Below are 13,991 nucleotides of genomic sequence, written 5' to 3'. Positions count from 1 at the left end.
ATCAAATCCTCAAGCTTGGCACATCAGGACAATGCTCCAACCGTATCTAACTACTAATGCTCTAGCCCTATATATAACTATTAATTTGTGGGAAATATGAAGAGCAATATGAGCAACCTGACAAGGCCTGATGAAGGAAATTTTTATGGAAGAATTCCAATGAATATAGAATAGACAGCAAAATTATTCTTCTAATGAAATAACAAATGTAGGCAACAATCATCAATAGCTGATAAATTCAAAAAGTTAAAAGTTAAGAAACTACAATATTTGGTTCCCACTGACAGAACATAAACTGATCAAAATTAGCATCACTAAAATTATGTGCCTCCTAGAGTAATGAAAAAAATTCACATCATCATTAATAGAATAACTATACTGCTCAGCTGGCATGGATGGCCCAGTGGCTGAGTGTCGACCTATGAACCAGGAGGTTCGAGTCCTGGTCAGGGCACATGCCTGGGTTGTAGCTCGATCCCCAGGGCGGGGGGGGGGAGGGGGGGCAAGAGACAGCCGATCAATGATTCTCTCCCATCATTGATGTTTCTATCTCTCCCTTTCCCCTCCAATCCAAAATCAATAAAAATATAGTAAAAGCATATACATTAAATATATTTCTAAATAATTATAGAAATTATAACTTTACATTTATGTTTTCTTTAGTAAATAAAAAAATAATTCTATTTTCAAATGAATCACAAATATTACCTTTAAAATCACTCATAGATTTAAAATATTTAGTGTATATTTCCTTAAAAATAAACCTGAGTTGTGAAGATATATTTTAAGATTATATCAAAAAAGGATGTATTTTTTAGGCAAAATAATTTGATACGTCCTGAGAAGTAATTTACATCTATTTGATTTAAATATAATTCAATTTATTTTAACAACCAAAAATTCCAGATAATGAATTCTGGACCTATACCATTATTATATATACTAGAGGCCCGGTGCACAAAAATTTGTGCACTGGTGGGGGGGTCCCTCAGCCTGGCCTGTGCCCTCTCGCAGTCTGGGACCCCTCGGGGGATGACCAACTGCTGGCTTAGGCCTGCTCCCCAGGGTATTGGGCCTAAGCTGGCACTCAGACATCCCTCTGGCAGCCCGGCAGCCCTCGGGGGATGTCCATTTGCCAGCGGGGAGCAGGCCTAAACTGCAGTCAGACATCCTTAGCGCTGCTGAGGAGGCGGGAGAGGCTCCCACCACCACCGCTGTCCTGGCAGCCGTCAGCCTGGCTTGTGGCTGAGCAGAGCTCCCCCTGTGGGAGCGCACTGACCACCAGAGGGCAACTCCTGCATTGAGCGTCTGCCCCCTGGTGGTCAGTGTGTGTCATAGTGACCAGTCATTCCCAGTCTTTCTGCTGTTAGGGTCAGTTTGCATATTACCCTTTTACTATATAGGATAGAGGCCTAGTGCATGGATGGGAGCTGGCTGGTTTGCCCTGAAGGGTGTCCCGGATCAGGGTGGGGGTCCCGCTGGGGTGCCTGGCCAGTCTGGGTGAGGGACTGAGGGCCGTTTTCAGGCTGGCCGGCGACTGAAGCTCCCTGCCTCTCCTTTTTTTCTGTGTTTTTTTTATTCTGAGATTTATTTACCTTCTATAATTGAAACTTTGTTGCCGTCACTGGAGCTGAGAGCTGGGCTCCTGCTCACTCCAGCTCTATGGCCACGGCCTGCTGAAAGCAGGCATCTGGGGTTTGTTTAGCTTATATAATTGAAACTTTGTTGCTTTCGGAGCTCAGAGCCGGGCCGCAGCATGTGGGGAACCTTGGCTTCCTCCATCCCTGGAGCAAGCAAGCCTCCTGCTCGCTTCAGCTGCGTGGCTGCCGGCCGCCATCTTGGTTGGGTTAATTTGCATATCTCGCTGATTAGCCTATGTGAGGCGTAGCAAAGGTACGGTCAATTACCATGTTTGTCTATTATTAGATGGGATTATACATTATATATAGTTATTAGATATTTATTACATAATTATACAACATACCATACATACATATAAATACATTATATATATTGTAATTATATGAAATTAATTATATATTAATTATTGTGGTATATTTTAGTATAGTGAATTCTAACCCATACTAGTTATCAAACAGTAAATTTTTCAAGTAGTACTTGTTCCTGGTTTATCCTATTATACTATGACCTTTTGGAAAAAAATCTCTGTACCACAGTTTCCTCTTTTATAAAATAGGACAGTAATAGTGGCTACTGTTCATGGAATTAATAAAGATTGAAGGATATGTTACATATAAAATACTTAGAATAATGACTGAACATAAATGTTTACAGATACCAAATATCATTTTATAGAAACCTCTGCTAGCTATAACATGAACACTGTGAAAATACAGGATCACTGCCAGTACTAGAATGGTCTCTTCAAATGGCTCTCTGTACAAAGAGCCAATGCATTCTTAAAGCAGATGATTTATACTGTGTACACATGACCTGAAAATATTTTTAATATGTACTACCATGTTTTTAAGTAACACATTTAGCAAAAAGGCAAAAGATAAAAAAAATAATTAAAGAATAAAGAAGGATCAACCTTTGCAATTATTTTATTATAAAATCCTATATAATAAAAGCCTAATATGCTAAGTGTCCGGTCGTCTGTTCAACTAAAGTGCAATATGCTAAGGATATGCTATGGCCACTCAACCACTCGCTATGACATGCACTGACCACCAGGGGGAAGACAGCTGAACCATCAACCAGTCACTATGATGTGCACTGACCACCAGGGGGCAGATGCTCCGATCGGTAGGTTAGCTTGCTGCTGGGGTCCGGCTGATTCGCACTGAGCAAGACGGGCTGGACACGCCCTGGAGCCCTCCTAAGGTCCCTCCCCGGCCCCAATTGTGCACCAGTGGGGTCCCTCGGCCTGGCCTATGCCCTCTGGCAATCCAGGACCCCTTGTGGGATGTTGGACAGCCGGTTTTGGACCAATCCTGCAGGCCAAGCCAAGGGATCCCACTGGTGCATGAATTCGTGCACCGGGCCTCTAGTATTAAGTACAAGCAATTCAAAACAATACTTCTCCATTAATCCCATCACATAATAAAATCAATGCTTTCATTTTTTCCATATTCTATTCTACCAGAGACCCAGGGGGCCCAAGTCAGGCTGAAGGACCCCACCAGTGCACGATGAGGCTGGGGAGTAGTTAGGGGAGGGTTCCAGGGCGTGTCCGGCCCATCTCGCTCAGTCCCGATTGGCTGAACCCCAGCAGCAAGCTAAACTACTGGTAGGAGCATCTGCCTCCTAGTGGTCAGTGCACCTGATACCGACTGGTCAAATGGTCAAATGAACTGTCGGACACTTAGTATGTTAGGCTTTTATTATATAGGATTTCTTATCTACATGCATGTTGCAATTTTTAAACATTTACAATATAGTTAACATTTTATAGTCTACATTGTTACTATTTTTTTTAAATATATTTTTATTGATTTTTTACAGAGAGGAAGGGAGAGGGACAGAGAGCCAGAAACATCGACCAGCCGCCTCCCGCACACCCCCCACTGGGGATGCGCCCGCAACCAAGGCACATGCCCCCGACCGGAATCGAACCCGGGACCCCCCAGTCCGCAGGCCGACACTCCATCCACCGAGCCAAACCGGCTTCGGTTACATTGTTACTATTATACCACAAATATTTTTCCATTTTGCAAAATTTTCCCTCTTATTCTCCATTTCCTTTTTCATCCTCGACCCCTGAGGGTGATCAATAGTAATAGCCTGACCTGTATCCTCCACAACTTTCTCAAAGTTCATACAAATACAAATATAGACACATATATGGGGAAGCAAGAAAGGACCATTTGTTTTTACAAAAATGGAAGCATACTACTTTAAATATACTTTCTCTTTCTTTTAAGCATACCAAATCAAATTTAATATACAGAGAAGTTCAAATATGTAACGGATACAACTTACTGGACCAGGTAAAATACATACATTTACAAAAGTTATTTTCTATGTAAACTTTTAAAAGACATAGACTTTTGCCCTAGCCAGTTCTGCTCAGTGGATAGAGCCTTGGCTGCAGACTGAAGGGTCCTGGGTTCGATTCCCGACAAGGGCACATGCCCGGGCTGTGGGCTCAATCCCCATTAGGGGGCGTGCCGGAGGCAGCCGATCAAGGATTCTCTCTCATCATTGATGTTTCTTTCTCTCCCTCTCCCTCCCTCTCTGAAATCAATAAAAATATGTATTTTAAAAAAATAAAATAAAAAATAAAAGACATAGGAATTTCATGCAAAAATATGGACACCAGATTTCATTAGATACCATGCTTTATGATAGTTTGTTATAATATCCAAGCATAAAATAATTTCACTACTTAGAACAAGCCTACCTAATAAATTTTAAAACATATTTTAGAAAATAAAATTTTACAATCTTAAAAATTCACTCAAAAATATACTGACTTTAAAGTAAGAGAGAGGATGTGTGTGTTTAATACTAGCTTTCATGTGAACTTGGTGCTTTCTATAGCAGAGATGATAGATGGATAGACTATGATGCACTTGCTTCCTCAAAAGTTCACAGAGAGACTAGCATTAGATATGGTCTGAATACAATAATATTAATCTTATCTAACCCTGGCTGACGTGGTTCAGTTAGTCAAGCGTGGTTTTATGCACCAAAAAGTCACCTGTTCAATTCCCGGTCAGGGCACATGCCCAGGTTGCAGGTTCAGAGCCCCGTCAGGATACAGGAGGCAACCGATACGATCCATGTTTCTCTCTCACACATGGATGTTTCTCTTTCTCTCTCCCTCTCCCTCCCTTCCTCCTTTCCCCCCTTAATCTCTCTACCAAAAAAAAAAAAAAAAATCAACAAAAGCTTATTTTTTTGTAAAAAAATCTTGGCCAATTAATACCTATTATTCTAACAGCCCACAAGCAGGAAAATATGACTTCAGAAAGGCCTACAAAGAACTTTAAGGTTGTTAACCCAATGATCTTAAAATACACTTTCCCACACTCTCCCACCTTACCATAACCCAGAAAAATCAGAAGATCCCTAAATCTGGATCCACAGGAGAGAAATTTGGGATATAGAGGATGATAAGAAAGATTTACAGAAGCTCCCAAAAATACAAAGCAGATAACTTAGTACTAAAGCCACAGAGCCTCTACTGTAACAGATAAACTTCTCTTATCAAAAATCAATGTTTTCTGAGTTCCCATTACGTGAATATCACAGGTGTCAGAGATGCAAAAAAGCAATGAAATGGGCTCTACCGGAAAGGAGTGCACAATTTAGAGAGAGCCAAAATATATTACCTTAATAATCACAAATACCGTAACACAATGCCTAGCATACAGCTCATCAATTAACATATGTGCTTAACTTTTTGTGAGTTATGATTATAAAAAGGCAGTAAGCATCATAAATACAATGCAAATTCAGATTAAATAACTGAAAGTTATTATCTAGGCCTATTTCGTTTGTTTAAACTTTCCTCAAGGCAAAGAGTCAAGTTATTTTAAAAGATACTGTGCTGTATAGTCCCTACTAATCTCCTTTGAGTATACATATGGAATCGACGAGGAGTTTATCTCCCACGCAAGCGATGGAATCCACGTTTATTGTGCACGCGGGCGATAGAATCCAGGTGGAGTTTATCACGCACACAGGCACTGATGGAATCACATGGCATTCATTGCGAGTGCGTGCGCACACAGAAAAAAAGCACACATGTACATGTACCATTTAGAACTGAACATTATAACCAAATATCAAAACCAAAATGGATTAGGGAGCCCAAAAGATACTGAATATAACTCTCCACCACAAGGAAACTGGTAAAATTAAAGGGAAACCTGTACAAGTGCTATGTATTTTACATGTTGTTAAAAGTTTAGACAGCTAAAAGGTTTGGACAGTTAAAAGTTTTAAGTGTATTATAAGAGAAAGAAGAATATGTTTAAAATCTAGTTGAATTTGTTACCAAAGCGCATAGATGTTTTCTAGAACATTCTATTTTATAAGGTAAATAACAACAGCTTTCGTAGACGAATTCAGAAATCTCCTTGAATGACATTAAATATCTAAAGTAATTTACCCCCATTATTTTAATTGATGGTCATATGCCATATGGTCAAGCCTAATGAGGAAGAATCCAGTTTAAAACTCAAAAGCTTGGAGCACACCTAGGCTGGCGGACTAAACTCTCGGCGTGCGCTGGAATAGCTTTCCATGCAGGTAAAACCCCAAACATACTTTTCCAAAAATGCACCTTGACGGCATCTACTCTCAGTACCATGGGGAAGAGAGGGAAATTCTTTGTATATATTTGTATAAAAGTTATTGACTTTCCTTTGGGGGGTTTATTCTTTTTTTTAAGAAAAAACAAATTCAGTAGATTTAGAGCTCTGAATTTTTTTTTTTTTAAGGTTCACTCTCCACAGTTTTATGTGAGAAAAATGTATAGAGACATTGGGAGATTTTAAAAATAGAAGAATTCTCAAAAGGCAAAAAAAAAAAAAAAAAAAAAAAAAAAAAGATAAATAAAACTCAAAGCTTGAAGAAAAATTTTAAATTTAAAAACACATGCATTCCACACCCAATATTTATATTAAACGAACCACTTGGACCTATTTCATTCAGCTTAACCTGTTCTATCTATGACAAGTTATTGCATAAGGAGGATCTAAAATTTTATAAAACTAAGACTATAAACATTGAATTTAAATTGCTCAAAATACAATGAAATGCCTAAACAACTGGTGACGGATAAAGTATAGCTAAACATGTGATTAAAACAAGTACAGTAAAATGTTAATGGTTAATCTAGGTTGTGGGTATGCGGATGTTCCCTGTACACTTTTCAATTTTGCTGTGTAGCTGAAAATATTTTCCTAATAAATTGTTGTAAAAAATACTAGACACTTCTTTGGTTCTTTATAATTCAGGCTTTTAAGGAGAGAAACACAGATTAAAGAAACGCGTATGTGGCGTCCGACACAACCACTGTAGTTGAGACAAACCTGGATTGAAACCCCAGCTCAATGTCTTAACTAGATATCTGATCTTCATTACTTAACCCCGCTATGCCTACATTCCTTCTCATCTGAAAAATGGGTTTTACACAGAATTAATGTGAAGTTAAATTTTCCCTAGAAACCACAGTGCCAGGCATATAATAAGCACTTACTCAAAATGTTATATGTAATATCATGAGATTGCTAATTTTGTGCTAAGAACGGTCATTCTCAATAAAGATGAAGTAGTGCCCGGCTGGTGTGGTTGGGCGTGCACCCATGAACCAAGAGGTCACCGGCTGGATTCCTGGTCGGGGCACAGGCCCTGACTGCCGGTGCGAACCCCGAAAGCGGGTACAGAGGAGGCAGCCAATTCTCAGATTCTCATCGAAGCCCCTCTCCCCTCCTCTCTCTCTAAAATCAATAAAAACACATTTTTAAAAAGGTTAATAATTTTTTTCCGCGGTTGGTTTAGCGCTCATTTGATCATTTTGAGACCATTTCCAAAAGGAAGATTCCTGACAGCGAACTCACGGCTTCACATGCTAGGGCCGAGGGAGGGAGTGGGGGGTGGAGCTGTAAAAGTCTGAAAAATATTGCTCAATCGATAGCACAATGTTGTTCTCCATCTGAAAAAAAGTCATTTGGAATTAAATTCTAAAAGTTTCAAGACAAACTTTATAAGTCACTTAACAACTACAGAACTGGCTTCCCCTCTGCAGATGGGTTAGGTACATCCTTGTGTTGACAAAACTTGCCATACTCATCCACGTTCTGAATTGTTGGTAACGAAACTAGCCTAGAACACGGCATGTATAGCTGCCAAAAATCTTCCTCCTAAATCAGGACATGCCAACGACCCCACTTGTTCACAGGTAAGAGCACGACCTCTACCCCGGTCTATAACGGTTACGGGGAGAGGAGGTAAGAGAGGCAGGAAAATGACTTCGCGACGGTGTTACCAAGGAACCCTCCGGGTCTCCCTCGCGAGACCCCCTCACGACTTTATTCCCGCCACCGCCACCCGCACCGGTCCTCGCCCCGGTTCAACTTCCAGACTGATTTGTTAAAGATGCACTTAAGATCATGACACGCTCCCTCCCCAGGCCCAAGTAACCGACCCCCAATGCTGGAAAAGAATTTTAGAAGCAAACAGCCCCCGCCCCTCCCCCTCCCCACCAGCAGGAAATCTTTGTCCCACCTGCCGAGGGACCACTCTCCAGCGCGCTCCAGACCCAAGCTTGCCTCAGTCCTGCCCGCAACCTTCCCCCAACCGGGACTCGGCGACCCCCAACGAGCCTGCGCTTGGCCATTCCCGGCCCCGGCCCCGGCCCGGGACGCAGCTCCCGCCCCGCCCCCCGCCGCCCGCCACCCGAGTTCAGCCTCACCTCACCTACCCTCCTTCGGGGGCCGGACTCCACCTCTCTCTCCGCCATGTTGGGCCCCGCTTGGAACCGCTGCGGCTCCCGGCGCGGTGGCGGTGGAACCTCTCGGGCCCCCGGCCCCCGCCCACACTGCAGGCACGGCCGCCTCAAGGCAGCTTCCCGGGATCCGGCCGAACCTGGTGCTGAAAGTGGGGAGGTGGCGGGTGCCGCGCGCTGGGTGGGATATCTTGAGATCCCACGGGTGTGCGCGTGGGCGGTAGGGCCTGCCCAGGAAAGGGGGTGGGGGCTGGGACTCGGGGGGTTAATGGCCTCCAAGGGGCCCCGTGAGTAGGATTATTTTCTCTCAGAGAAATTCCTCCGCCTGCGGTTTCTTAAAGGGATCACTAAACCAGCCCCTTGCGCGCGCCCCTGATGCGCAGGCGCACCTTAAGCCCCTCCTTCCTTTCCCATCAAGCCCCGGGTCCTGAGCCTGCGCGGTGAGTGGCCCAGGGTAGGCCAGATCCTGCAAGTCTCTTTGCTTGCCAACAGCTACTCCCACCACTCAACTATGGCCGCTGTCTTAAAGGGACCGTGACACAGTGATGAAGGAGGGATGAAAGAAATTAGTGAAAGGGCTATCTGGAGAATTGGGTGAAATGTGGTTGGGGGTGGTCCAGATCACCATCTTACACCTGATTGCAGAAATACCATTGTATAGAGAAAAAGATGGTGAACTGAAGTTCTCAGTGGACCTCTGAAGGTGAAGAATTCCAATCAATGAGAGAACAGCCAGTCATTTCAAGGAGACACAGCCTTCCTGCCTTGAGACAGCCTGGTCTGAAGCACAGAGCGTAGAACATTCAGGGCCAACTCTGACTGCCTAACCTCAAATTAGATCCTTTGGTGATTCTGAAGACTGAACAAACAACTGGTGACAGTTTCCTCAATAACTTGTCCTTAGAATATCTAAATCAGGAGGATTTTAGGAACCATCTACTCCAATGGTAAAATCGCAGCCTGGTCAAGGGAAGTAATTTGTCCCAAGGCACCTAGAGGCTAGTGCGAATAGACTGAAGATTTCAGTCACCTTCATCCAGGCTTTTCAACGCACCAAGCTGTCTTCAAAGCAAGAGGTAATTTTTTTTAACCTAGAAGATTAAAGTTCTACAATACTTTAAGAAATTTGTAATTCTTCTCTGAAGATGTGCCATGATTTGCAGATATTATGTGTCCTCACTCACCTCCATTGTAGCTGCTTTGAGAATTTGACTTAAAGGATAAGCAACTTAATCTCTAATCAGAAAACTGGGAAATAGATTTGGGTTTATCTTGCCCTGAAACCGAAGCTGAGGATGCCTGAAGAGAATGGGGCCTTGATTCATTCCTCTTTATCCATTCCAGTCCCCTACCTTAAGGTGGAGAAAATTGCCCTAATGGTTTTCATGATGATAGCTTAGGGAGATCATATGTAAGAACTGCAAAGAAGTTGCCTCTGAAGATCATTCCCCATGACGACAAAAAAAAAAAATTTTTTTTTCAAAAGCAACTCCTAAAATCACAGGATAATGAGATGTAAACTTCTGTTTGTCACTTTAGCTTTTGTGTATCACTTAGTGGCTCTTTTGAAACTGAGAACTTTCCTAATTTTCCTGGAAACTATCTGCGAAATTGCTGGAAGTTTCCATGCTGATTCTTGCTTAGGCCTGTTCATCTTTAATTTCACTTCTGCATAGGGAAAAAGGGAGAAGAGCCAAAAGAAAGAAAAATGTATATTTCATCCAGAATTTTACAATGTATATTTCAGTCAGAATCTTTCATTCCATGTTCAGAGCAAGAAGAAGGAAATAAAAAGAAAAGCCAAGAAAAAGTAGTTCCAGGGAAAGTGGGTACATGAAAGGTCTAGTAGTTTCCACCTATTTTTATTTTTATTAATAGTGGAATATTCCCTTCTAATAAGATCTGATGACTTAAAATGAAGTTACTAAATTTGAAGTGGAAATAGGGAATCCATAAACCTGCTCACCAAACCTCCCTTTGCCCCCTCTCTTCTTTTCATGCGACCTCCCACTATTACAGACATGTTGCATTTTTCAGAAGACAGTTTAAAGCCAGATTTCACCCAACTCCACATTTTAGAGATGGAGTTACAGAGGCCCAGAAAGATGTGACTTGCTTGAAACTACCCAAAGGGTTAGTAACAACAGGGCTAAACCAGTTATCTTGACCCCCAGCCTAAGGCTGTTTCCTATATCAAACTGTTTCTAGATTATCATTGTCAAATTTTTTGTTGCTTTTTATATCTTTAATATTTATATCTAACATTTTTCACTTGATGTAGCATAAACATATTATCATGCTGATAAATAATAGCCTACAACCTTTTTATGGCTTCATATATTTCATTGTATAACTAGAGCATATATTTTTCTGGGTCCCCGCATTTTTTGTTGTTGTTGTTGTCAAAAGATCTTTAATTGAAATATTTTCCTTTGTGGCTCTTAATTAACTGGACATTCCAATGCACCACTGTTGATGTCATCTATGATGTCATGAGGGTGGCAGCCATCAACATTGAGGACCACAGACTGGGCAGTCCCCAGGATCTCTTTAATGGTTCCAGAGAGTCTCTAGCTAAAGATCGGTGCTGTATCTGTTGGGCAATTTTAACAATCTCACCAAAAGTGTTATTCCCAGCCCTGGCCAGTGTGGCTCAGTTGGTTGAGCATCATCCCATGCACTGAAAGTTTGCCGGTTCCATTCCAGGTCAGCGCACATACCCAGGTTTCTGGTTCAATCTAATGTGCCCAAGAATGTTTCTCTCCTCTCCCTTCCTCTCTCTCTCTCTAAAAAAGGAAAAGAAAAAAAATCAATTAAAAAAGTGATATTTCCCTGTGCTTAACGTTTTCTTGCTTCATTCTGTCTCTTGGCAGTTCTCTGAGGACTTTGCTGATCAGGGCAGAGGCAGAAAGTACTATCTCAATCTGGCTTATTTGTACTGAATGGTCAGTTTCATTGTAATCTTTTTTTTATTTTTAATTTATTAATTTTTTAAATATATCTTTATTGATTCCAGAGAGAAAGGGAGAGGGAGAGAGATAGAAACATCAATGATGAGAGAGAATCATCAATCGGCCACCACCCACATGCCCCCCCACTGGGGACAGAGCCCACAACCCTGGCATGTGCCCTTGACTGGAATCGAACTTGGGACCCCTCAGTCCGCAGGTTGATGCTCTATCCACTGACCCAAACCAGCCAGGGCAATTTATTAACTTTTTAAAGAGAGAGAGAGAAACATTGATTTGTTGTCCCACTTATGTATGCCTTCATTGGTTGATTCTTGTATGTGCCCTGACCAGGGATCGAACCTGCAACCTTAGAATTTCCAACAACACTCTAACCAACTGAGCTACCTGGCCAGGGCTCACTGTAATCTTTAGATCAAGCATATCAAACTCAAAGGCTAACACGGTTAACCAAATAAACAAGGTTTACATTTATGTGGGCCACACAAAAAAAAGCTTCAATTTTCATAGAAACGTAGGTTTATTTCCATAAAGACATGCTGAATACAAAGGGCTGAAATAAATGAATCATCGTCAACATAAAATAATAGAACCTTATAATAAAAATTAATATTTTTTCTTGAACATTAACTTACCAGACACTGAATAACTGCACAGTTTAATAAGTGTAATGCAAATAAACCTATTTTTCTTGTTCTCTGAAAGTGAAATACTTCCTGTTGCACACACCAAACAAGTCAATACAAGACTAATGACTTGGCAGTCTGCTGCTAAAATATTCACTGCTAGTATTAGTGGAGAAAAATGGTGTGCCTGTGTGTAAAGCACATAAGGGAAATGAATGCAACATGATTATAGTAATCAGTCATTAGCGAACATTGTAGTTCATTATTAATAACTAGTGACCTGGTGTATGAATTTATGCATATTGAAAGGAAATTAATTAGAAGAGCGGTCGCCAACCAGTAGACTGAGGACCACTGGTGGTCCGTGAGGTCTGAAAGGTTAGCGACCACTGAATTAGAAGGTGGCCAGCAAGACTGGCCAAGATGGGCAGGACACACCCTGGAACCAACCTCCCACAGTCCCTCCCCGGCCGGCTGCACGTGGGGTGGCACAGTGGCTCAAAGGTCTTCTGCAGAATGAGCGGGGTCCCTCCAGCAGGTTGGGTCCCTCAGCCTGGCCTGCAGGGATCAGGCCAAAACTGGCTCTCTGACATCCCCCAAGGGGTCCCAGAGTGGGAGAGGGCACTCTGCAAAGTTGCTGTCATACAGAGTGTAGAACACAAACTCAGGTGTGCAGTAAACCAGATTCAGGCCAACAGTGCCCCAGCAACAACATAACCCACAGCTGAAGGTGGAATCACGTGGCCCCACAGGAAATCGGGCTCCCTCCTCTCTGGTTTTGGGGTGTGTCACCCGAGAACCGCCGCTGCCAAGTCACTGCAGCTCAGCAGCTCCTGCATTGAGCATCTGCCCCCTGGTGGTCAGTGTGAGTCATAGCAACTGGTTGGACAGTCGGACACTTAACATATTAGCCTTTTTTTTTTTTTTTTTTTTTTTTTTTTTTTTTTTTATACATTCAAACCTGCAAGAGAATTAAAGGTTAATGTAACATATTAACACAATGAAACATAACACTGGCATCATGGCCGCTTTCAGGCAGCCAAATCTTCCGCTATTAAACATGTGATACTAAAGTCTATCCCCGATTTTTCTATAAATTGTCCTTGTCTCTTTGGAGCCATGTCCATGCAGATGCAGGCATCATCTAAGTCTATTGTGGGGGCTCCTGGCGACAGGAGTGATCGCGAGTTATGTCACCAGCATCAGGCAGGTGGAGCACGCCGTAGCTTGAGCTTCAGTGGGTTGCGTTGATCTCTTTCGACGCTCCATTTGGTGATGAAGTCTTTTTGGACCGTGGACGGGTCCGCTGACCGGACGTGAGTGTGATGGATCCAGGTCGCAACGCCGTCTACCTTGAGAGCAGTGGGGGTCGTCAGCACCACAGTGTAGGGACCCTTCCAACGTTAGCCTTTTATATATATAGATTATGTATAACAGGATACTGTAAAAATAAAGTTACAAAATTCTTATTAAAATGTTTCTTACCATTATATTGGCTGGGCCGCAAAAATATTCGTTGTGGGCCACATGTGGCCTGTGGGCCGAGAGTTTAACATACTTGCTTTAGACCCTTCCAATCACTGGTTGCTTTGGCAATGCCATCACCAACCTTTTTTGGAGACAGACCCAGGGGGCCAATCATGGGAGCCAGGGCAGACATGGCACCAGATTCCCCACTGGTGCAACTCAAGTGTATGACTTTGATCTTGTTGGGATAGAACTTTGGCAGCATGGTGGATGTGGCTGGTGTCAGATGAACCTACACTGAAGACAACTGAAGGAAGTTGCACCTAGGCCTCCTCTAAGATGAAATCCAGAAAGCCCTGGTCCCCTTTTATAGGACACTAGAGGCCCAGTGCACAAAATGTGTGCACTCAGGGGGGCCCTCAACCCGGCCTGCACCCTCTTGCAGTCCAGGAGCTCTTGGGGGATGTCCGACTACTGGCTTAGGCCCACTCCCAAGGGGAAGTGGGC

The 13,991-nt window shown here is 42.7% G+C and overlaps 1 protein-coding gene and 1 pseudogene across 6 annotated transcripts in view; both read right to left on the bottom strand.

The window, feature by feature from the left end:
* The window catches only part of ZMYM4 (zinc finger MYM-type containing 4), a 120,494-nt gene extending 111,733 nt beyond the window's left edge, over positions 1 to 8,761 (bottom strand). For 3 of the 6 annotated variants that reach the window (XR_011470220.1, XM_070404702.1, XM_070404706.1), the window contains exon 1: positions 8,390 to 8,761. Coding sequence is in view for 3 of the 6 variants with exons in the window: in XM_070404702.1 (XP_070260803.1) it covers positions 8,390 to 8,437 (48 nt within the window). In the remaining 3 variants the exon portion in view is untranslated. Of the gene's footprint in view, positions 1 to 8,202; positions 8,218 to 8,389 lie in introns of those variants that run through there. The other 3 variants (XM_070404703.1, XM_070404705.1, XM_070404707.1) reach the window with 3 other exon arrangements.
* A 2,102-nt stretch (positions 8,762 to 10,863) lies between these two features.
* On the bottom strand, positions 10,864 to 13,749 carry LOC139003159 (large ribosomal subunit protein uL11-like; annotated as a pseudogene).
* Between the last annotated feature and the right edge of the window lie 242 nt (positions 13,750 to 13,991).

The sequence above is a fragment of the Myotis yumanensis genome, unplaced genomic scaffold, assembly GCF_028538775.1.
Source record: "Myotis yumanensis isolate MYYU_CA2020_CCGP unplaced genomic scaffold, mMyoYum1.0.hap1 SCAF_2, whole genome shotgun sequence".
NCBI classification, from domain to species: domain Eukaryota; kingdom Metazoa; phylum Chordata; class Mammalia; order Chiroptera; family Vespertilionidae; genus Myotis; species Myotis yumanensis.
This window is presented reverse-complemented; position numbering and strand designations above follow the sequence as displayed.